The sequence below is a fragment of the Salvelinus alpinus genome, chromosome 7 (assembly GCF_045679555.1).
Source record: "Salvelinus alpinus chromosome 7, SLU_Salpinus.1, whole genome shotgun sequence".
Classification (NCBI taxonomy): domain Eukaryota; kingdom Metazoa; phylum Chordata; class Actinopteri; order Salmoniformes; family Salmonidae; genus Salvelinus; species Salvelinus alpinus.
In genome coordinates, this window is record NC_092092.1 from 20,762,942 (window position 1) to 20,788,919 (window position 25,978).

Genomic DNA, 25,978 nt, shown 5'->3' on the forward strand with positions numbered 1-25,978 from the left:
GGATGTACACTGAGTGTACAAAACATTAGGAACACCTTCCTAATATTGAGCTACACCGCTTTTTGCCCTCAGAACAGCCTCAATTCGTCTGGGCATGGTCTCTACAAGCTGTCGAAAGTGTTCCACAAGGATGCTGGCCCTTGTTGACTTCAATGCTTCCCACAGTTGTGTCAAGTTGGCTGGATGTCCTTTGGGTGGTGGATCATTCTTGATACACACAGGAAACTGTTAAGCGTGAAAAACCCAGCAGCAGTTCTTGACACACTCAAACCAGTGTGCCTGGCACCTACTACCATACCCCGTTCAAAGGGGTACACACACTGTCTGCCATTTAACACAACACTAAACAATACATTAATTGAACTATAACGGTGACAAACGGTGCCCACAAACTGTTAGGGTCTACATAAAGCTGTCCCAACAGCAGTTCCAACATCTTACCACTGCAACATATGGGATCAGCGGAGCCTTGTCTGGCAGCGAAACAGTTCATTCAGCCTCATTTACTGCCTTTAAAAAAAAATTGCTGATATGGCTGACTTGTTTAAACAAATGTGGTTTCTAATGACAATTGAGGTGTACAAACTATGACGTAAGGGGACAACAAGCTGATAAGAGACAATCCGTCATTTCGATTAAGACATTAATGAGTGAGCTAGGACGGACATAGTCAATACAACTATTTGTTTAGCACTTTTGAAATGTACAGCGACAGAATTCAAAACATGGGCCGTTGTTACAGTGTTCTCCCTGTACACCAAGTCAGAACCATAGGATAAGTAAAGGGGGCATTGAAGCAGACAATGAAAGCTCTTATAATATTTGATGATTACATTTCTCTAAAACAGGTTATAGGCTACATGTGCACCACCAGGTCAGAACAGTAGGCAAGATAAAGAGCGGTAAATAGACCAAATTATTATGGTGAGACGCATGGGCTACTAACATCTTACTACACAACATACACTTAGTATTACTTTCTTAGCTACGTATACATATCTCCCTGGCATATTACATAATTTAAGCAGCAGCATACAATACATTTTTAGACACCTTGTTGTGCTGTGCTCACTTGAACAGGAAGGTGACGCAGCGGTTCTTCGTGGGCAAATTTTTTCATCAAAGTCTGGTATTCTTTGAATTTATGGCGCTTTCAAAACAACTGGGAACTGAAAAAAACAAGGTCGAATCATGATGTCATTGATCTTCAGGTCGTAGCTCTAGAAAGAGGCCGAATGTACAATTCCAAGTTGGATGACCGTTCGAAACGTATTTTCCCAGTCAGAGCTCATTTATTCCCGACTTGCCAGTTGTCTTGAACTCACTGAAGTCAAGTTTTCTCTGTTCTGAATTATTAATTTTTTTGCAAAAAATGTGGGTCGCCATTGAGCCTTATGTGAAATGCAAGGCTGGTTTACACTTGGTCTAACCACTGTCTGTGGACACTGGTCTCATTCTAATGGTCTACAGACAGCCTCTGCTTGAAGATATTCCATATGACTGTAAAATAAATAAATATGTATATATATATTTGAATAGTTATTCTGTTACAAAACAGGTACATAGTGTAGGATTGATTCACCAAGCAAGTCTGGGATGCCAACAGAAAATGTTGTTTTATTTAAATACAATTTGGTTGAATGACACATTTAGCCATATGAGAATTACATTGGAGTTCAAATGTTTACCGTCTCTTTGATTTACAGTAAATTGCAGACAATCCTGGTTCTACTGTAAGACCCAGTTAAAGAAAAAAGTTAAAGAAAAGTCCCATCCGAACAATAACCCCCCCCCCCCCAGTAAGACTGTAGTAACCAGTGAATTTCACTACAAAATACAATACTGTAAGGTCACTTGTTGCTACTGTTGATGATAATAAATAGAACAAAATAAAAAAGCTTAGTCTATTCTTCATCCTCTTTGAAAAAATGTATTTCAGGTATAGGGTGCCATTTCAGATTGTCCCCAAATCTCCATCATCTTTCAGCTGTTGGCTCTGCAATGGCAGAGGGTCCATCCTTAGTGTTGTGCAAATCAGAGTCCCTTTGTTCTCAGAACTACTCTTCACCAAATTCTCAGAGCAATAGGCCTTCATCCTGTACATATTAGCTATATTCTCGCAGCAGCCCATGTTACTCAGTAACAGATAAACATCTTTCCTGAAAGCCTTAGTAAAGATGGCATAGAGGAAAGGGTTGGCACAGGAATTGATAGGAAAGAACAACACCAGGAGTATCTTGGAGTTGGTGACGGTGATGAGCGGAACCTTAAAGGCTGCGGATATAGCGAAGAACGAGATGGGTGCCATGCAGAGGAGGTCGGTGAAGATGAGGACAGCCATGCGCTTAGCGATCTTGGCGTCTGCACTGCGGCTGGGGAACTGGGGGTTCCGTACTGCCAGGTAGATGAGGACGTAGCAGACGCAGACCACCAGGAATGCCCCCACGTTGAAGAGGAGGAGCAGGAGGATGAAAGCCTGGGCCAGAGGAGTCTTTACGTCCATGGGAAGGCACATGCTCACCTGAAAAATATTTATTGTGTTATTTAATATACAGCAGTAATGAAAAAAAGTGTCCTAACCAATTTTCTCCTCTGGGAAAATAATGTAAAGAACACACAGAACGATGGACGGTCATTGCTTTCTTTTGCCGCGGTGTGTTATAGCAACAACGATGAACGGCCATCACTTGCTGTCGCTGCGGTGTGTTTTTTAACACAACAATGGATGGTCATTGCGTTCTGTCGCTGCAGTGTGTTATAGCAACCACCTGCTGGGTGCAGACTAGTGGTGGCTATTTGCGTGGATTCAACATGTAGAATCATTGAAAAATGGACAGAAAATGTCAGCCACTATTCTGTTTAGAAGCACTAGGTATACTCTGCCGTCCATTGTTCTGTTATTTTTTTTATAGTACAGTGCATTATATACCCTGCTGTAGCTGCTGACCCCCACCAGGGGGAGCATGGCCATCCCCAGACAGATCAACCACCCTCCAGCCATGATGCCAGCAGCCTGCGCCAGGCCTAGCCTCTTCTCCAGCTGCAAGGCATGAGTTATCGTATGCCAGCGCTCCAGAGTGATAGTCGACAACGTGTAAACCGACAGCTCCCCACCGAACACAGACAGGAAGCCCGCCGCACTACAACCTGCTCCCGTCTGCCAATCGATGGCGTGCTCACTGTAGTGGCCTCGGGTGTGGAGGTCGACCGCGGCGATCATAAGGAGGTAGACGCCGATGCAGAAGTCAGCGAAGGCCAGGTGACACATGAGGAAGCGTGGCACGGTGAGTTTACAGCGGCTGGTGAAGAAGATGAGGAGGACCGTCAGGTTGCCAATGATCGCCAGGATGTTGATGAACCAGATGGCGACTCTGAGAAAACTGAAACCTGGAGTTAACAAGGGAAAAACAGTCAAACTCAATCAAACTTCATTTATACAACACATTTCTTACAGAAAATACATGTAAATGTGCGCAACAACATTAGATACCATTTTTACAATTATTATTAAGAAATAAAGATAGTAAAACAGTAAAATAACAGTGGACAAAGTAATCTCTGAATGTTTGTGCATCATGCCTAGGCCTTCTGTTCTTTCAGTAAAAGGCTGTCGCCAAAACATGTCCGTTTGTTTGACCTCTTGACTGCTTGAAATACATTAAAACGTCTAAGGACTATTACAGTGAATAAGGGTTTTCTTTTCCCAGTTTATGTCTTTTTAACCCTGCATCCAAATACTTTTGTCCGTTTGTTTGACCTCTTGACTGCTTGAAATAACATTAAAACGTCTAAAGACTATTACAGTGAATGAGGGTTTTCCTTTTCCAGTTTGTCTTTTTAACTCTGTATCCAAAGACTTTTGCTAAGGGACTAAGCTGAGTTGAGTGCAGCAATTCTTGATTCTACCTGCTATGTCTTCACACGGGTTAAAGGCGTCAGCCTCTGGTGTACACTGGAGGGTTGGTCTGGTCTGACAGTATAACCCTAGTTCTGGATACTGGAAATCCACACCTCCGTAGGACTCATCTTCGATATCTTCATTTGTTCCATGTATTTCCACCAGTAGGGATGTGTCGGATGAGTCCACCATACCAGCTGGAAACCTGGTGGTACAGGAAGCGAGAGCTGTAAAGAGTAGGTCAATGGTCACTAAAGTTTTATGACTGTATAATTATATTGACATTTATTTTTCCCCGAAGACTAATGCATTTAGCGTCGCGAGCCAGACGGATCTTGTGGACTTACATGAATTAGTCTGGTAATATGAGGCTACAATCCATTGGCTAGATAGAAAAACCTGTTTCCATAGTTCAAAGGTGGAGAGATGAAAGGTCATAACTGAAAGGTCATGATTGATCATGATGATCATGACTAGTATTGATCATGACTAGTATTGCAGGACTGGATGAAAAACAGTTCACTTTAGTTCAGACAAGTAGTGGCATTTCTAATCAGATAGTTTAAATGGGATTCCTGAAAAGTCATAATCAATAGATGATTAATTACTCAAATTAGGAATTAGGCAAATAAGGCACCTTCACTGAAGATGTCTCTTAGTCAAAACGGATGGATCTACAAACTTAGCAATTCCAGTGCAGTCAAAAACGTGATTTACCATGTTTAATATATATTTCCACACTATGAGGTTGGAATAATAATATGAAATTGTGAAAATTATGATAATGCCCTTTTAGTGTAAGAGTTGTTTTTTTGGTGGGATGGAGTTTTGGCCTTTATGGTGACATCACCATGCGGTACATTAGTTAATAAATCAATAAGAAAGAGAGTACCAAACCTCTCTGCCAATAACAGCAAATTTTCCGTTTTCCCCTCCCCACTCAAAATCCTTGCTTGAGAAATTGCCCTTTACTAAAAAGCAATTTTTATTTATTTTTTTATTTAAAATAATCACAATAAGTCGCATAATTGTTAACCAGAAATGATTTGATATTGAGATAAAAATGGCTGCACTGAACATTTAAACTACTGAAGTAGTAAACGAAGAAGCAAAAGAAACTCACTTTTCAGACGGACTGTCATCACAATACGTAGGCCTAGATCCATTATGTTGTGCTGTATTGATTGGAGAATCCCTAGGGGAGATAGAGGTCAATTAAATCTGGGTTCAAAATCAGCTTGGAGCCATAGAGATGTATAGATGGCGCACTTGCCACAAGATAGCCAAAAATGGCACTGTTTATGCCATCACAGAAGCCATGATCAAAAAGATATGAGGTGTTCTCTCTTTTCCATCTCTATATTTGGAGCATACTACCATGAGTGTCTGGTCTTGATTTCATTGTGAACCTCATTGATAAACTGCAACAGACTGAAACAGATATTGTTCCCATTTATGATCCTGTGTTGTTAGACCTGTGAGCTTGAATGATTACAGTAAAAGAGAGAGGGGGAGTGGGAGAAAGAGCGATAGAGAGAGAGAGAGAGAGACAAAGTGTGTGTTTGTTTGTGTGCGTGCACTTGTTTTCCTACATTATCAGGACCCCAATGTCCTAACATTTCACCTTAATATCCTGAAAAGGTAGGAAAACAAGAACTGTTTTGAACAGTCAGGACTTTTTTCAGGTCCTGAATTTGTTCAAATGGTATTTTAAGGGTTTTGGGGTTAGGGGGGGTTGGGGTTAGGGTTAGGCTTAGTGAAAGGGTTTTTGGGTATAATGTTAGGGTTATTAAGTATTAGGGTTAGGTTTAGGGTTAGGGAAAATAGGATTTTTAATGCTCCAAAAATGTTACACTCCAAAAAGTCCTTACATTTCATGAAAATACAGCTGTATGTGTGTGTCTGTGTCTGTGTGTGTGTGTGTGTGTGTGTGTGTGTGTGTGTGTGTGTGTGTGTGTGTGTGTGTGTGTGTGTGTGTGTGTGTGTGTGTGTGTGTGTGTGTGTGTGTGTGTGTGTGTGTGTAGAGCCAGCTACCGCATTTGGGACCCTGGGCACCGACCTCTTTCATTTCAACACAGTTTGCCATGGTGCAGAGAGAAAAATTGGCAGTTTTACAATGTTATTATACAATCTTGCCGTTTTAAAGCTAATTTCCTGCTATTCTACACATTTTGCCATGAGGCTGAGGGAACATGTTGCAGTTTTAAAGCAAATTTCCTGCAATTCTACACATTTTTCTATCATATGCTATCTGTGGGCTCCCAACCTCTTGCTGCCTGTCTCCAGAGGAACTGCAACGTGGTCATGCTTTGATCTTGTACTGATATGCTTTGGGGAAACAGTCAGTCGGAGAGACATATGTTTTTGATTCTCAAGACATTATCATAAAGCAGTGGTAGAGTATCACTTATATTAGGACATGAACATTTGATTTGGTTAACAGCAATAAGGAGAGACTGGCATGAGAGCTGCGTCACAGACACACACACACACACACACACACACACACACACACACACACACACACACACACACACACACACACACACACACACACACACACACACACACACACACACACACACACACACACACAGGGCCAGATTACCAAACGGGCACGCATCGAACGTGCACCGGGGCCCCCAACCTAAAATGAGATACAATATATTTAGTCTCTTCTAATAGACTGCTAGCTGTCCAGCAAACACTACTTGGTTTTGGGTTCCGAGATTACATTATCTTTAAACCATGCCCTAGAGACTGATTCCAGCTGCATCCTGTAAACAATTCATGGGATTCATTTGAAGGGTATTGAAGACCATTGTCTCATTAATTCCAAACTTATACTAGGAATAGCCCACTTAATTACTAGTTATATCCCTCGAAATGAGAAAATCCCTGTCCGTCAACCCTAAAGTAAGTTTCCTCTTGGTCTAACGTCAAGACACTGGTTTCTCCTGTGGGAGACCCAGGTTCAAATCCTGCCTTTGACACTTGGCCCTGGTGTGAATCAGAAGAGGCTGGTTGGAGGAGCTATAGGAGGATGGCTCGCTGAAATGGAACAGGGTCAAACATGTGGTTTCATATGTCTGATGTGATTGATACCATTCCATTCCAGCCATTACAATGAGCCTGTCCTCCTATAGCTCCTCCCACCAGCCTCTTCTGGTGTGAATGGGATTATGCCACCTGTGTGTGTCCCAGGTGAGTAAGGCACAGCAGTGGCTGTTGTAGGTGAGGTGTGCCTTCTGCAGGTTGCCCAGACCCCTGAAAGGGGGTAGTCTCTTTAGGCCGTAGGCTGTACGGGCAACCAGCTCCACGACAGAATTGAGGCCATGGGATGGCAAAGTCTCTATCGCCGTCGACGAGACATCTCTGGAAAACATACAGCGAAAACACAATCATAATAAAGGTTTTTATTAATTCATTTTCTCACTCACTAATGAACTCACTCACTCAGGCATTCATCAGAGCTCTAATTACAGACATGGCAAAGGGTTCAGAATGGATGGAAGCTGTCATCATCGTAACTCATTCACTCAACACAGAGGATACAAAGGTTTTTGAGGATATTACAGTACCAGTCAAAAGTTTGGACACACCTACTCATTCAAGGGTTTTTCTTTATTTTTACTATTTTATACATTGTAGAATAGCCCTTACACAGCGCTTAGTGGGACTATCATTTGTTTTTCAACAGGACAATGACCCAACACACTCCTCTTCGTCTGAGGAGGAGTAGCAAGGATCGGACCAATGTGCAGCGTGGTAAGTGTCCATAATGAGATATTTAATAACTCAACAGAACACTGAACAAAATAACAAAAGTACAAACAAACAACCGAAACAGTCCCGTATGGTGCAAACACTAACACAGGAAACAACCACCCTCAAAACACACTAGAAAACAGGCTACCTGAATATGGCTCCCAATCAGAGACAACGACTGACACCTGCCTCTGATTGAGAACCATACTAGGCCAAACACATAGAAATATAACAACAGAACAAAACATAGAAAAACAACATAGAATGCCCACCCCAACTCACGCCCTGACCAACTAAAATAAAGACATAAAAAAGGAACTAAGGTCAGAACGTGACATCCAGGCTGTGTAAGGGCTATTTGACCAAGAGTGAGAGTAATGGTGCTGCATCAGATGACCTGGCCTCCACAATCAACCGACCTCAACCCAATTGAGATGGTTTGGGATGAGTTGGACCGCAGTGTGAAGGAAAAGCAGCCAACAAGTGCTCAGCATATATGGGAACTCCTTCAAGACTGTTGGAAAAGCATTCCAGGTGAAGCTGGTTGAGAGAATGCCAAGAGTGTGCAAAGATGTCATCAAGGCAAAGGGTGGCTACTTTGAAGAATCTCAAATATAAAAGATAAAACCTTTTTGGTTACTACATGATTCCATATGTGTTATTTCATAGTTTTGATGTACTGACTATTATTCTACAATGTAGAAAATAGTAAAAATAAAGAAAAACCCTTGATTGAGTAGGTGTGTCCAAACTTTTGACTGGTACTGTACAAATTCCAATGGAGCTAGAAGCAGAAGCGCATGCATTAGATAGATTTTCGACTTCTAAAGTGACTTACAGTGTGTGTACTGCATGCCTTTCTAGTATGTGTAGTTGATCCCTGCAGCTGTGGGAAGGTTACCATGACTTCATATAGTCTTGTGATAACCTGGCTAAATAAAGGAAACATAGAATAAAGACCAAATATTGATAGTCTTAAAGCGTGTCACTTACAGTATCCTAGGGCCCACCGCTCCTTTAAAAGCTTCCCTATGGATCACTTTGAGGTTTCGGTTATTCTTTAAAACCCTGAGAACACATAAAACAAAGTAGATGTAAATAGCATTGTTTATTGATACAGGTTTATTTAGCCATTTGCTATCATTGTAAAAAAATAAGTTGAAATGTTAAAAGTATGGGAAATACTACAATTTATTTATCTTGGTCCCATTAAAGGCATAGTCTTGTATTTCTCTAATGCCGTTGTTGAACAGGTTCCTGGAATAGAGAGAAAGCAATGTTAATTGGCATTAAGGCCTAGATCCCAGATCCTGAGTAGGCAATAATGAGAGTTAGTGACTTTAAATGCCATTCAGTATAGCAATATCATTTTCACACTTCAGGCTTTTAGGACTATATTCTCCTTTGGATTGGAAAAAGTAGGTCTAGCCATTATAATAACACAGTACTTACATTGCAGTATATTCAGTTGTCATGCCAACGAAAGCATTTACTGGTATTGATAGAAGATAGAGGTTGTCACAGATATCCCTGTAAGACACATTTTTGATTATTTATGTATTTTTTATTTATCCGTTATTTTACCAGGTAAGTTGACTGAGAACACGTTCTCATTTACAGCAACGAACTGGGGAATAGTTACAGGGGAGAGGAGGGGGGTGAATGAGCCAATCGTAAATTATTAGGTGACCGTGATGGTTTGAGGGCCAGATTGGGAATTTAGCCAGGACACCGGGGTTAACACCCCTACTCTTACGATAAGTGCGATGGGATCTTTAATGACCTCAGAGAGTCAGGACACCCGTTTAACGTCCCATCCGAAAGATGGCACCCTACACAGGGCAGTGTCCCCAATCACTGCCCTGGGGCATTGGGATATTTTTAGACCAGAGGAAAGAGTGCCTCCTACTGGCCCTCCAACACCACTTCCAGCAGCATCTGGTCTCCCATTAAGTTGATTAAGTTGATATAATACTGTTTAGGCCTACAGTGGGGAGAACAAGTATTTGATACACTGCCGATTTTGCAGATTTTCCTACTTACAAAGCATGTAGAGGTCTGTAATTTTTATCATAGGTACACTTCAACTGTGAGAGACGGAATCTAAAACAAAAATCCCGAAAATCACATTGTATGATTTTTAAGTAATTCATTTGCATTTTATTGCATGACATAAGTATTTGATACATCAGAAAAGCAGAACTTAATATTTGGTACAGAATCCTTTGTTTGCAATTACAGAGATCATACGTTTCCTGTAGTTCTTGACCAGGTTTGCACACACTGCAGCAGGGATTTTGGCCCACTCCTCCATACAGACCTTCTCCAGATCCTTCAGGTTTCGGGGCTGTCGCTGGGCAATACGGACTTTCAGCTCCCTCCAAATATTTTCTATTGGGTTCAGGTCTGGAGACTGGCTAGGCCACTCCAGGACCTTGAGATACTTCTTACGGAGCCACTCCTTAGTTGCCCTGGCTGTGTGTTTCATGCTGGAAGACCCAGCCACGACCCATCATCAATGCTCTTACTGAGGGAAGGAGGTTGTTGGCTAAGATCTCGCAATACATGGCCCCATCCATCCTCCCCTTAATACGGTGCAGTCGTCCTGTCCCCTTTGCAGAAAAGCATCCCCAAAGAATGATGTTTCCACCTCCATGCTTCACGGTTGGGATGGTGTTCTTGGGGTTGTACTCATCCTTCTTCTTCCTCCAAACACGGCGAGTGGAGTTTAGACCAAAAAGCTCTATTTTTGAATCATCAGACCACATGACCTTCTCCCATTCCTCCTCTGGATCATCCAGATGGTCATTGGCAAACTTCAGACGGGCCTGGACATGCGCCTGCTTGAGCAGGGGGACCTTGTGTGCGCTGCAGGATTTTAATCCATGACGGCGTAGTGTGTTACTAATGGTTTTCTTTGAGACTGTGGTCCCAGCTCTCTTCAGGTCATTGACCAGGTCCTGCCGTGTAGTTCTGGGCTGATCCCTCACCTTCCTCATGATCATTGATGCCCCACGAGGTGAGATCTTGCATGGAGCCCCAGACCGAGGGTGATTGACCATCATCTTGAACTTCTTCTATTTTCTTCTATTTTCTAATAATTGCGCCAACAGTTGTTGCCTTCTCACCAAGCTGCTTGCCTATTGTCCTGTAGCCCATCCCAGCCTTGTGCAGGTCTACAATTTTATCCCTGATGTCCTTACACAGCTCTCTGGTCTTGGCCATTGTGGAGAGGTTGGAGTCTGTTTGATTGAGTGTGTGGACAGGTGTCTTTTATACAGGTAACGAGTTCAAACAGGTGCAGTTAATACAGGTAATGAGTGGAGAACAGCAGGGCTTCTTAAAGAAAAACTAACAGATCTGTGAGAGCCGGAATTCTTACTGGTTGGTAGGTGATCAAATACTTATGTCATGCAATAAAATGCAAATGAATTACTTAAAAATCATACAATGTGATTTTCTGGATTTTTGTTTTAGATTCCGTCTCTCACAGTTGAAGTGTACCTATGATAAAAATTACAGACCTCTACATGCTTTGTAAGTAGGAAAATCGGCAAAATCGGCAGTGTATCAAATACTTGTTCTCCCCACTGTATATTTACTTTTCAACAGTGTCGACAAGTCCTTCAACGTCACTGACCCATACTTACAAGACTCTGTCTGATGAAAGTCACAGTGTTTTTAATGAATTTCGAATTTAAAAAATAGTTTTAATGGAGAGTTTTCGCATCTCTACCTCTTATGGACTCCACTAGGATTTAAGGCAGCACCTCTTCTCATGTTGTTGGAGCACCACTTTTTTTCTTCACATACTTACAAGACAAAATTTTGGTTCCAAGGTTCCAGAGAATGGATAGAAGTCATGTCAGGAAACACTGTTATCCCAGTGTTGGATATACTCCTGTTAATGCATAACAAGACTGTATTATATTACTTCATAACACAATAATAACCTATTTGCTCTACCTTACCGAGGTCTTGCTATCCCTTATGTATGTTGTATCATATAGTTTCTATGTATTGTATGTACAATATACACTGAGTGTACAAAACATTAGGAAAATCTTTCTAATATTGAGTTGCTGGGGCATTGACTACAAGCTGTCGAAAGTGTTCCACAGGGATGCTGGTCCATGTTGACTCCAATGCTTCCCACAGTTGAGTCAAGTTGGCTGGATGTCCTTTGGGTGGTGGACCATTCTTGATACACACAGGAAACTGTTAAGCGTGAAAAACCCAGCAGCAGTTCTTGACACACTCAAACCAGTGTGCCTGGCACCTACTACCATACCCCGTTCAAAGGAACTTAAATATTTTGTCTTGCCCATTCAACCTCTGAATGGCACACAATCCATGTCTCAATTGTCTCAAGGCTTAAAAATCCTTCTTTAACCTGTCTTCTCCCCTTCATCTACACTGATTGAAGTGGATTTAACAGGTGACATCAATAAGGGATCATAGCTTTCACCTGGTTTCACCTGGTCAGTCTATGTCATGGAGTTCATAATGTTTTATACACACAGTACATGCACTGGGAACAATAAAGATTTACTGAACTGAAATGAACTATTGTGAGGTCAAAGTGTCAACATGTACATTGTAGCAGAGTATAAGAAAGTATGTGAATGAATAAACCAGACAGGTAACATTATCTAGAGTGGAACAAGTCCTCACTATGCAGAGAGAGATGGGTTGCATCCCAAATGGCAGCATAATCCCTTTATAGTGCGCTACTTCTGACCAGAGCCCTGGTCCTGGTCAAAAGTAGTTCACTATAAAGGGAATACAAAGTAGTGGACTATAATAGGAATAGGGTGCCATTTGAGACACAGACATAGTATAGTACGGTATGGTCTCTGGTATCTCTTAAAGTTCAGAAGGCCTCTCACAGATAACGCAGCTTAGGAAGGTTGTTGAACGTCCTTCGAGCGATGTGCACCAGGCTCCGTGTGTTCTTAATGAAGCTGTGAAACAAAAATGTACATGACGTCACATACAGCACACATCTGATATACAGAACCCGCTTGATTTCAGCCAGTCCCTTTACAATATATTCGCAACATGGTCTCAGTAGGATAAGTCAAAAGAGTGACATTTAACCATTTTAGTTATACTGTTGTCACCCAAGCTGACATATTAGTTATACGTCACTTACAATGACATATTACTAAACGTCACATACATCACTTGCAAATCTAGAACACCATCTTGAAGAAAGATCAGCCCACTAAAGAAAGCAAACTAAACTCTTCTTTGAGGATCCATGTTCTACCCCTGGGGGGAAACACACTCACATTTCATTGAGGTCGAGAAGATTGTTGAAGGCAAGGGTCTCTATAGTTTCCAAGGCAACACTTTGACTGATTTCTCTAAAAGACCCACCAAGCAAAAACTGGTTATTTTGAACAATTCACAATCAAAAGGGGTGTGGTCAAAAAGCGATTGAATTGATATGGATCAACCCCAGATTGATATTTGATACTCACATATGCTGGACTCTTCTCAGGCCATCAAAGGTGTGGCTGGCTATAGTGCTCATAGTCAGATGCTTCAGGACCCTGAGAAGTATGGGAACAGTCAGAAAGACAATATTATATAAAATGTTACTTTTAAACTATTTGACAGACCATCGAAAAGGAACCCAACTTTAATTTAATACAATAGTATGTGTTTACTTTTAGTAAGTCAAATAAGACATTTTGTTAACAGTCAAGGAAGTGTGTGTTCTTGAAATAATTCCCTGTCTGAAGTTGTGGACATACACAAAATAGTACAAATTGGTGAAGTGAAATGAAAAAAATTACTTGTTTCATAAAAATCTAAAAAATAAAAAACAGAAAAGTGGTGCATGCAAATGTATTCACCCCCTTTGCTATTACACCCCTAAATAAGATATGGTGCAACCAATTACCTTCAGAAGTCACATAATTAGTTAAATAAAGTCCACCTGTGTGCAATCTAAGTGTCACATAATCTGTCACATGATCTCAGTATATATACACCTGTTCTGAAAGGCCCCAGAGTCTGCAACACCACTAAGCAAGGGGCACCACCAAGCAAGCGGCACCATGAAGACCAAGGAGCTCTCCTTACAGGTCAGGGACAAAGTTGTGGAGAAGTCAGGGACGTGTTATCAAAAAATATCCGAAACTTTGAACATCCCGCGAGCACCATTAAATCCATTATTACAAAATGGAAAGAATATGGCACCGCAACAAACCTGCCAAGAGAGGGCCGCCCACCAAAACTCACAGACCAGGCAAGGAGGGCATTAATCAGAGAGGCAACAAAGAGACCAAAGATAACCCTGAAGGAGCTGCAAAGCTCCACAGCGGAGATTGGAGTATCTGTCCATAGGACCACTTTAAGCCGCACACGCCCCCAGAGCTGGGCTTTAAGGAAGAATGGCCAGAAAAAAAGCCATTGCTTAAAGAAAAAAATTTGCAAACACATTTGGTGTTTGCCAAAAGGCATGTGGGAGACTCCCCCAAAATATGGAAGAAGGTACTCTGGTCAGATGAGACAAAATGTTGCTTTTTGGCCACCAAGGAAAATGCTATGTCTGTCGCAAACCCAACACCTCCCATCACCCGTAGAACACCATCCCCACAGTGAAGCATGGTGGTGGCAGCATCATGCTGTGAGGATGTTTTTCATCGGCAGGGACTGGGAAACTGGTCAGAATTTAAGGCATGATGGATGGCGCTAAATTCTTGAGGGAAACCTGTTTCAGTCTTCCAGGGATTTGAGACTGGGATGGAGGTTCACCTTCCAGCAGGACAATGACCCTAAGCATACTGCTAAAGCAACACTCGAGAGGTTTAAGTCAAATCCCCAGACCTCAATCCAATTGAGAATATGTGGTATGACTTAAAGATTGATGTACACCAGCAGAACCCATCCAACTTGAAGGGGCTTGAGCAGTTTTGCCAAAAATCCTAGTGGCTAGACGTGCCAAGCTTATAGAGACATACCCCAAGAGACTTTCATCTGTAATTACTGCAAAAGGTGTCTCTACAAAATATTGACTTTGGGGGGGGTAAATAGTTATGCACGCTCAAGTTTTCTGTTTTTTTGTCTTATTTCTTGTTTGTTTCACATTCAAAAATATTTAGCATCTTCAAAGTGGTAGGCATGTTGTGAAAATCAAATGATACAAACCCCCCACAAAACAATTTTTCTTTGCAACTCTGCCTAGAAGGCCAGCAACCCGGAGTCGCCTCTTTACTGTTGACGTTGAGACTGGTGTTTTGCGGGTGCTATTTAATGAAGCTGCCAGTTGAGGACTTGTGAGGCGTCTGTTTCTCTAACTAGACACTCTAATGTACTTGTCCTCTTGCTCAGTTGTGCACCGGGGCCTCCCACTCCTCTTTCTATTCTGGTTAGACCCAGTTTGCACTGTTCTGTGAAGGGAGTAGTACACAGCGTTGTACGACATCTTCAGTTTCTTGGCAATTTCTCACATGGAATAGCCTTCATTTCTCAGAACAAGAATAGACTGACGAGTTTCAGAAGAAATGTATTTGTTTCTGGACATTTTGAGCCTGTAATCGAACGCACAAATGCTGATGAGTTACTCAACTAGTCTAATGAAGGCCAGTTTTATTGCTTCTTTAATCAGGACAACAGTTTTCAGCTGTGCTAACATAATTACAAATGGTTTTCTAATGATCAATTAGCTTTTTAAAATTATGAACTTGGATTAGCTAACACAACGTGCCATTGGAACACAGGAGTGATGGTTGTTTATAATGGGCCTCTGTACGCCTATGTAGATATTCCATAAAAAAATCTGCAGTTTCCAGCTACAATAGTCATTTACAACATTAACAATGTCTACACTGTATTTCTGATCAATTTTATTTTATTGGACAAAAAAATTGTTTGTTTTTTTTACAAATAAAGGCATTTCTAAGTGACCTCAAACTTTTGAACGGTAGTGTACATTATTTTAACTATATTTACTGTATATCTAATGAAGATTACGATAACTATTGCAACAAAGAAACAATCTTAAGGAATGTTTTCACTCATAGAAACTGCACATGTAATAATCTGTTTGTGATGCGTGCAGGACAGTAGAAATGTGATCTGGAGGTAAAGGACATGGGTTAGACAGCAGAACTATAGCACACATGACTAAACTAGACACAAAACTAATAGTCTATGTATTATTTCCTGGGTTTTGTTCTCCAATAGTCCCGTCATCACAGCGTATATTGAAAAATTAGTTCCATGACAGAAAATTGTTTTACCATTACTGTTACAGTATACAGTATATGATGGAGTGCAGTTAAGAGTGTGTTGCTTCAAAATAGGTCACTGATCTCTGAAATTCAAGTAAACTCGGCGGCAAGGTGGAATCCCTGGACGTGCGAGCGAAGTCGAATTTCATATCCCTCCATCGTTCCCGTAGTCGGACATCGATTTGGATGGTCAAAGCGATGAGGGAATCGAGATCTGTTGACCTCCTCCGAGACGCTGTGCAGGAACAAATCGAACAGTTCTTCCTGGTTCCAAGCACTCTCTGCTGCCGACGTGCGGAAATCCACTGTATAGTCAGCCACACTGCAGGAGTCCTGCCGAAGCTGGATTAGCTCCCGGGCAGCTTCTCTCCAGGAGAACGGGGCGTAAAAAACCTTCACCTCTCCCATGAACCCCTCCAGACTAACACATATGGCCGGCTGCTGTTCCCATACAGCAGTAGCCCAGGTGAGAGCCCTCCCGGACATCAGCGTGATGAGATCGGCTCGCTCCAAGATAGCCTAGGGGAAGGAAGAGGGCTGAAGCTCGAAAATGAGGGCACACTGAGCTAGAAACGCCCGACAGATGGTCGACTCTCCATTGAAGCGTTCCGGGGGTGGGGGGGGGGGGGTAAACGGGGCTCCCGAGAAGGTGGAGTGGCCGATGAGACGGCGCTGCTAGCAGCTGGGTTACTGAGGGGCTGTGGTAGGCTGCCTCCCAGACAACCCGCGGAATCGCTCCAGCAAACTGCTCAATGCCCGGTTATGTCGTTCAGCCAACATCTGGACCCCCTCCATAAGGCCACGGAGCAGTTCCTTGTGCCTCCCGATGGTGGCTCCTTGGGAGGAGATGGCGTCGCGCAGCTGGCCCGGGTCTGCTGGGTCAGTCATGGCAAGTTCGTACTATCAGAATAAGGTAAGACCCAGATGCAGACTGTGTCGAAGTAACAATGTTTATTACAGCAACAGGGGCAAAGGTACAGGACGGCAGGCAGACTCAGGTCAGGCAGCGGTCGGATAATCCCGAGACGGGGCAAAGGTACAGGACAGCAGGCAGGCTCAGGGTCAGGGTCAGGCGGGCAGGCTCAGGACAGGAAAGTGTCAAAACCAGGAGGACAAGAAAAGAGAGACGGTGGAAAAGCAAGAACTGATACAAAAACGCTGGTTGACTTGACAGACATGACAAACTGGCAACAGACAAACAGAGAACACCGGTATAAATGCACAGGGGATAATAGGGAAGATGGGCGACACCTGGAGGGGGGTGGAGACAATCACAAAGACAGGTGAAACAGATCAGGGTGTGACAGAGATTATTTTCAAAGTAACAGGTCTTTCATTTTCAAATAAACAGCTTGATATAAGAAAATGTTTCACAGATAATGTTACACTTTCAATAACTACATAAATACACTATTCAATGGTTTATGATACATCTCCAATAACTCCAAAGTTTTATATTAAAAAAGCTAATTATATAAAAAATCAGATTTATTTTAAGGTCTTTGTCCATAAATTCGAATCTATAGTCAAACTGACATTAGTATGAACCTTGTAAAATCTAATGCAATATGGGACTGCTAATCATCTAGTCGAACAGAAGTATGCATTTCATGACAGGAGAGATTGAGTCTGCACTGCAGATGTTTCTCAAATGGGATATTTGGCTTTTTTTAAAATCGTGAATAATGATGAATGAGAAAGTGAGAAAGTGAGAACAAATATCATACCCCCCATGACATGCTAATCTCTCACCATTACAATAACAGGAGAGGTTATATTTATTGAATGGGTAGGATTTTTGTGCGTCTGTAACTTTCTTACTCATCATTACTCATGATTCATTCAGGACTATCCATAATCATGGTAACATCCACATTAATGTAGGAGCGTATATACACATATTGTATTCTTATTTACAATAAATGTGACTTTAAAATGACACAATACCTTATTTACCATTGGGCACAAAATAATCTGAAACACAACCAAAACAAACAGCAAATGCATCCAATAAGTTTGTAGAGTCACAAGCTAGATGTAATCACTGAGTGCTAGGAATATGGGACCAAATACTAAACTTTGACTTCTTTAATACACATCAAAATGAATTTTTTGCTCCCCTAAAATGGGGGGACCACGTACAAAAAGTGCTGTAATTTCTTAACAGTTCAGTTGGTATGGATGCACTTTAATCTCATAGTCATTGTATCATTTCAAATCCAAATGGCTGGAGTACAGAGCCAGAACAACAAAACGTTTGTGAATGTCCCAATACTTTTGGAGCGCACTGTACATAAAGCAGCACACTGTTAACTCTGAACTCCATCATGTACTGTATAACAGTAATGGCCAAAAGTATTTTTCTGTTTTTTCAATAGACAATACTGACACAATTATTGAACAATGCTATTTTGTAACAGACAACTGTAACAGACTTGATGAATCACTCAGACCCATCGCTCTCCACTAATGCAGGGAACAAGGGCTTGTTTTTATTTGTGTGTGAGAGTGTTTGGACAATCTCTCGATTTACAAAAGCCACATTGACAGGCCTCCTCATTGAGCCGAGCCCCTACAGATGTCCAAACACCAGCTAATGTAACCACCAGCTAATGTAACCTCATACGAGGCCCATCGTGACATTAGAATAAGAAATGGAGGACAGAGTCACTCAAATGGAATGGCCGATTAGTTCGCTTTAATGTAACTCTGTGGTTTGGAAGATATAAACAGACGGCCCCCGTTTTGTAGACCCGCGGATCAATTTCCCAAAATTGTTGTTTATATCATTTTTTTCAGAACTCAGTTGGGGTCTCAACAGTTGGTTAGAATTTGAGCAAGTGATGTCAGGGACATGAAAACCAAATGAATTTCATATGTGATCACAAGTGTTTCACATGTGAAGTTAATGTGATAACATGTAAAAAAAAATAAAAAAATAAAAAAAGCAACATGTGATAACATGAAACTACACATGTGAAACATTTGACATCATGTGAAATAAATGTGACAACATGGGGATGCAAAATTTCAACATGAGATACCATGAAACTACACATATGACAACATTTGAAAGTTTCTCACATGTAAAAATGCAATTCCACATGTGAGAGTTAGATTTTCACATGTGAATGTTTCTTACATGTGGAACTGCAAATGTGATTTTCACATGTTTTGTTTTTCACATGTGAACTTGCAATTGCACATGTGAAGTGAAAACATGTTAACATGTGATCTCTAAATGTAATACATGTGAACATCTGACCTCACATGTGTCTCTTTTGTTTTCACATGATTTCACATTGTGAAATTGCAAATTTCAAGGTTTTTTTTGCAAGGGAAATAATTAAATGGTATGTTTTTTGTTGTTGTTGATAAATGGTAAATGGTATGGCGGTTTTTAACCGTTCAGCTAAAATAGTGTAAAAAGCTTTAATCAATGACGACATGATAACTTAGTACTGACTTTTCAGTATGACCATAGTGGGATTTGAACTCACAACCTCTGGAGTTAGGGGTACACTTACATTTCTGCTGCTCCAAAAAGTCTGTAGCATTCTCAGAAGTCCACTACAGATTCATTACCTATAATACATCTCTGCACTTAGCAAAAGAGTGCCATCTGCGCTGCTATTTTAGTTATCAGTTAAGGAGATTGTCCGATACTTTTGTATACTTTTTGGCCAGTAGTTCTGAAAGCAGCACTCGAGCCAAAAGTGATCCCCGACAATTGCGTACTACGTCACATATGTCCAGATATGTGCACCATGTCATTGCTCTCTCTCTCACTCTGCTGTGTGTATATCTTGGTAGCTGTCACTCAAATGGCGAGGGGCTGAAGCTCATTGATTGAACTCTAATTGCTAGGAGGCTGGCTCACGAGGGTGAAAATTTAGGGGAAATGATGCATCACAGCTTTCAGAAAAACAGTCACTTTCAAACTAGGGATTTTGTGGCTAATTGAGGTAACACGGTAATTCTGCTTATAGATTATGCATGTACGAACTACACATTGACACATCCAGCCCAAAGCGGGAGGTTAAAAAAAGACTTACTAGTCGCCAAAGTTCCGGAGCATGTCTTTTTTTCTGGCTATTCTTGCATCGTTAATTTCATTTACTTATTTCAGCAATTTGAGGGATTTCTGTATAGTTGTCTAATGTTGGTGGGGCATATTTTCCTGCTTTAATGTTAATCCTGAATCACTATGATTAAGATTTTTTTGGTGTATTATACAAAGTTGAGATTTACTTTGATATCCAAAGTGTAGGAATACAGGTGAAATCAGTCACTAACACAGACATGGTGCATAGCAGGAAGATGTGAACCAAGAGGTTGTGAGTTCAAATTGCAGGTGAGGACATGTTGAAAAATAAAGACTATATAAGTAAACATAGTTGAAGTCTGTCAAATATGTAAGTTGAAAACACTGTGACTGTTTTTTGAAGTTCCGGTGACATCCTAACAAGTAATTTCTGTTTGCAGTGCCTGTGACATCTCGTGAAAAATATTCACATGTTGAAAGAACTCCACTGGACTTTATGCAAACTGGAAACCACATATCCTGAGGCTGCATTTATTGTAGCTGGGGATTTTAACAAAGCAAATTTGAGAAAAACAATACAGAAGTTCTACCAATATATTGACTGTAGTACTTGCGCTGCCAAAACACTCGACCACTGTTACTCCAACTTCAGGGATGCCTATAAGACCCTCCCCCGCTCTCTTTTTGACAAATCTGACCACGACTTAATTTTGCTCCTCCCTTTCTATAGGCAGAAACTCAAACAGGAAGTACCCGTGCTAAGGACTATTCAACGCTGGTCTGACCAATCGGAACCCACGCTTCAAGATTGTTTTGATCAGACGGACTTGGATATGTTCCGGGTAGCTTCCGAGAAAAACATTGACAAATACACTCGGATACAGTGACTGAGTTTATCAGGAAGTGTATAGGAGATGTTGTACCTATTGTAACTATTAAAACCTACACTAACCAGAAACCGTGGATAGATGGCAGTATTCGCGCAAAACTGAAAGCGCACATCACCGCACATCACCGCACATCACCGCACATCACCGCACTTAACCATGGCAAGGTGACTGGGAATATGGCAGAATACAAACAGTGTAGTTATTCCCTTCGCAAAGCAATCAAACAGGCAAAACGTCCGTATAGAGACAAAGTGGAGTCGCAATTCAATGGCTCAGACACTAGAAGCTTGTGGCAGGGTCTACAGACGGACTACAAAAGGAAAACCAGCCATGACGCGGACACTGACGTCTCGCTCCAGACAAACTTCCCAATTTGTAAGTCGCTCTGGATAAGAGCGTCTGCTAAATGACTTAAATGTAAAATGTAAATGTAAGCTAAACACCTTCTTTGCCCGCTTTGAGGATAACACAGTGCCACCGACGCGACCCGCTACCAAGGACTGTGGGCTCTCCTTCACCGTGGCCGATGTGAGTAAGACATTTAAGCGTGTTAACCCTCGCAAGGCTGCCTGCCCAGACGGCATCACTAGCCGCGTCCTCAGAGCATGCGCAGACCAGCTGGCTGGTGTGTTTACGGACATATTCAATCTCTCCCTATCCCAGTCTGCTCTCCCCACATGCTTCAAGATGGCCACCATTTTTCCTGTACCCAAGAAGACAAAGGTAACTGAACTAGACCAACTTCAATTTGCTTACCACCCCAATAGATCCACAGACGATGCAATCGCCATCACACTGCACACTGCCCTATCCCATCTGGACAAGAGGAATACATATGTAAGAATGCTGTTCATAGACTATAGCTCAGCATTAAACACCATAGTACCCTCCAGGTTCATCATTAAGCTCGAGGCCCTGGGACTGAACCCCACCCTGTGTAACTGGGTCCTGGACTGCCTGATGGGCCGCCCCCAGGTGGTGAAGGTAGGAAACATCACTTCCACTCTGCTGATCCTCAACACTGGGGCTCCACAAGGGTGTGTGCTCAGTCCCCTCCTGTACTCCCTGTTCACCCATGACTGCGTGGCCAAGCACGCCTCCAACTCAATCCTCAAGTTTGCAGATGACACAACAGTAGTAGGCTTGATTACCAACAATGACCAGACAGCCTACAGGGAGGAGGTGAGGGCTCTGGGAGTGTGATGCCAGGAAAATAACCTCTGACTCAATGTCAACAAAACAAATGAGATGATCATGGACTTCAGGAAACAGCAGAGGGAGTACCCCCCGATCCACATCGATGGGACCGCAGTGGAGAAGGTGGAAAGCTTCAAGTTCCTCGGTGTACACAACACTGAAAAACTGAAATTGTCCACTCACACAGACAGTGTGGTGAAGAAGGCACAACAGCTCCTTTTCAACCTCAGGAGGATGAAGAAATTTGGCTTGGCACCTAAAACCCTCATAAACTTTTACAGATTCACAATCGAGAGGATCCTGTGTGTCACGCCCTGACCTTAGAGATCCTTTTTATGTCTCTATTTGGTTTGGTCAGGGTGTGATTTGGGGTGGGTATTCTATGTTCTTTAGTTCTATTATTTGTATTTCTATGTTTTGGCCGGGTAGGGTTCTCAATCAGGGACAGCTGTCTATCGTTGTCTCTGATTGAGAACCATACTTAGGTAGCCCTTATTCCCACCTGTCTTTGTGGGAGGTTAACTTTGTTTGTGGCACATAGCCCTTTAGCTTCACGGTTGTTTTTTGATTGTCTATTGTTTTTGTCGGCGTCATAATAAATAAAGGAATATGTACGCTGACCACGCTGCACCTTGGTCTCCTCCTTACGACGGCTGTGACACTGTCGGGCTGTATCATCGCTTGGTACAGCAACTGCACCGACCGCAAACGCAGGGCTCTCCAGAGGGTGGTGCAGTCTGCCCAACGCATCACCGACCTGCCCTCCAGGACACCTATAGCACCCGATGTCACAGGAAGGTCAAAAAGATCATCAAGGACAACAACCACCCGAGCCACTGCCTGTTCACCCCGTTATCATCCAGAAGGTGAGGTCAGTACAGGTGCGTCAAAGCTGGGACCGAGAGACTGAAAAACAGCTTCTATCTCAAGGCCATCAGACTGTTAAATAGCCATCACTAGTACATAGAGGCTGCTGCCTATATACATAGACTTTAATAAACTGAACACTAGTCACTTTAATAATGTCTACAAATCTTGCATTACCCATCTCATATGTATATACTGTATCCTATACTATTCTGCTGTATCTTATTCTATGCCACTCTGACATTGCTAGTCCATATATTTTTATATTCTTAATTCCATTCCTTTACTAGATTTGCGTGTATTGGGTATATGTTGTGTAATTGTTAGATATTACTTGTTAGATATTACTGCACTGTCGGAGCTAGAAGCACAATCATTTCGCTACACCCTCAATAACATCTGCTAAACACGTGTTTGTGACCAATAAAATTTGATTAGGATTTGGGAACAAAAAACATAGTTTTCTCCTGAATCAACACTAGAAATGTTAGATTGAAAAATCAACAACAGATAACTGATACCATGCCAATCCATTAGGTATTTTGTGGCTTTAGCCTCTTAAAGGTACAACATGGTCATTTGCGAAGACTGCCTGGACATGATTCAGTTAACATTTTCATACTGGTGTTAAATGAATGATGTAAGTGTTAAATTAAAACGCATTGGATCAAAAGAACACCAGTGTTGGCGTTAATAACCAGTGTTAAACCAAAACCACGCCCATCATTATCATATTTCCCAGAAGGCTATACTGAAATTGTTTGTTTCAATATCTATTTTTTTGCATGTACATTGATTAATATTATGCTACTCAAATATAAATTACATAAATTTTTCTAAACTAATCCAATCTGTGACTTATTGCACCCGTTACTGAAATGGTTGTTCCAGTTTAGATGTCTTAAGTTTTCCAAACCTGCAGTCGTTCTGAATGCAGGCTGCAGGGGAATAAAAATTCTAAATGTTGGATATCCCCACTCTGGCTGGATTCCAATAAGAATTACACATCACTTTGCAAGCCATCATAATGTGACTTGCAGGCCTGAAAAACATGAGTTTCAGGTCACTGTATTAGGGTAAAACTTGGCCCTCAGAATAAGGCCTTATTAAATATTTGTTATTGTGTTGAATAATTACATTTTAATGTTAACATATTAGCTTAGTATCTCACTGGTGAAGGCCATAGGACTGAACATTTATGAACACAACAACTATGTCACTGTCCCTAACAAATACAGTCATAACTTTACAATTCACTCGACAGGCAAGGCCCTCTAGGAAATATGCAAAAAAGGCTTTACACTAACTAGATGTTACATTTAACACTGTCAGTGTTGATTTAACACTGGAGAATTTGCTGTGTAAAAATGACCTCAGCAAATTATCTAGGAGAAGACTTATAGGGGTTTTATAACGCCAAAACCCCAAAACCCCCTGCCAAAATGTGGCTTGCAGACAGACAGCTTTAAAGGCTTATTTTCGACTTCTCTATAGGGTGTTGTTGTGTCCTCTGAAACATTTGTAAATCCATTAACTGGTTATTTAACAATTTCAAGAATCATCTGGCTCACATTTTTGCAGCATGTAGCAATCCTAAGCTAAACTTCAGAAAAGTGAGCTATCCCTTTAATGGAAACTTGACTGCAGGAGATGGCCTCTATACTCTGCCAAGAGAGATTTGCTTTGAACTAATTTACAACTTTGGACCTCTCTCCACACACACACACACACATACACACACACACACACAGACACACACACAGGCTAGTATGTTTCAAATTGAGTAGAATTCAATAGAACACCTGCATTTAGTCATATCCAAATAAAGTAATAAAAAATCCACAACGTTAGCCACATAGTGTTTTAGAGCCTAGGGATTTGAGGATGAAACAGCAGAACATAACTTCTCTTAGTCAGCCTCTCAGGACTGGAGGAAGGTATCCGGACCATTATATCAATTCAGTAGCTAGAGCTTGTTGGGTATAAAGCAACAAAAAAAATATGTTGCTGGGATTTTTCAAATGCATAGAGAGCACGTTTTCGTAGATTTAGAAAGCTTCATCCTGTGCATCCACAGCGTACCCAATGGAAACGTTTAATATATATATATATATATATATATATATATATATATATATATATATATATATATATATATATATATATTTAACTAGGCAAGTCAGTTAAGAACAAATTGTTATTTACGATGACGGCCTAGGAACAATGGGTTAACTGCGTTGTTCAGGGGAAAAACGACAGATTTGTACTTTGTCAACTCCGTGATTCGAACAGCAACTTTCCGGTTACTGGCCCAACGCGCTAAACACTAGGCTACCTGCCGCCCCGTAGACATATGTTATATGTAATGGATACATTTTAGGATAGATTTTCTGAAAGTAACACCAATAGTAGTCTATCAAGGCAAATAATAATAGAATTGAGCATTTGTGCTTTTTAAAACACCACCATACATGCCTAATCTTTCATTAAAAAAAACAATTAACTAATTTAACATTGTATTTGCATGCATGCTCTCTGGTTCCAATTGATTTGACCCGTGTGTAAATGCGCACCAATATTATGTAAATTCTTGTTACCATGTCCATCCACAAAATATGAATCAGCTCAGATGTAATATAAATCACTTACAGTCTTGGACCCCTTTCGCTCATTGGAACGGACTTCTCCGTGATGTTGTTACATCTAATTGTGTTGGAGGAACACCGGCAGATCCCCGGGCACACAAAGCTCGAAGCGTACCGGCAGCCAAAGCCAAAGAACAGCAAAACAGACGGGTAGAACAGGAACAACAGCGATATCGACATCATTGAATTATCCTACTTTTCAAATTGAAGCAATAAATCCCAAGGACCACATACAGTAGGAGCAGCAAAGATGATGATGACAACCATTTACGTCCTTCTGTTGGAACAGACTTGGTGGATTGATGCAGCGTACGTTTTAATGGAGGAAGAAACAAACATTGCTCTATCCATCGAAAGGATAGCCTGTGAAATAAATTCCAAATAGTGCCTTGAGCGCATTGTGCAGACGCGAGCGCACCAGA

At 41.5% G+C, this 25,978-nt stretch overlaps 1 protein-coding gene across 2 annotated transcripts; it reads right to left on the reverse strand.

Moving 5' to 3' along the window:
- Positions 1 to 1,786: 1,786 nt before the first annotated feature.
- lhcgr (luteinizing hormone/choriogonadotropin receptor) lies at positions 1,787 to 25,978 on the reverse strand. Of its 2 annotated transcripts, XM_071409377.1 has the most exons (14): positions 25,561 to 25,978; positions 13,153 to 13,224; positions 12,961 to 13,035; positions 12,556 to 12,630; positions 11,484 to 11,567; positions 9,119 to 9,196; positions 8,855 to 8,923; positions 8,660 to 8,734; positions 8,505 to 8,552; positions 7,088 to 7,273; positions 5,022 to 5,093; positions 3,907 to 4,103; positions 2,930 to 3,387; positions 1,787 to 2,521 (listed from the first exon to the last, which is right to left on the reverse strand). In XM_071409377.1, exons 1-14 carry the CDS (start codon positions 25,737 to 25,739, stop codon positions 1,955 to 1,957), a joined length of 2,235 nt encoding a protein of 744 aa, XP_071265478.1. In that variant the 5' UTR covers positions 25,740 to 25,978; the 3' UTR covers positions 1,787 to 1,954. The 2 variants fall into 2 exon arrangements, with proteins under 2 accessions (XP_071265478.1, XP_071265479.1); XM_071409378.1 differs by lacking the exon at positions 8,505 to 8,552.

Excerpts from the sequence above, each read along its gene's own strand:
- lhcgr (XM_071409377.1), bottom strand. The coding sequence starts at position 25,739 with ATGATGTCGATATCGCTGTTGTTCCTGTTCTACCCGTCTGTTTTGCTG. Across the intron at positions 11,568-12,555 it reads CTTCCTAAGCTGCGTTATCT|GAGTATATCCAACACTGGGA; the intron begins GTGAGAGGCCTT and ends ATGCATTAACAG. Across the intron at positions 3,388-3,906 it reads CCCGTGTGAAGACATAGCAG|GTTTCAGTTTTCTCAGAGTC; the intron begins GTAGAATCAAGA and ends TGTTAACTCCAG.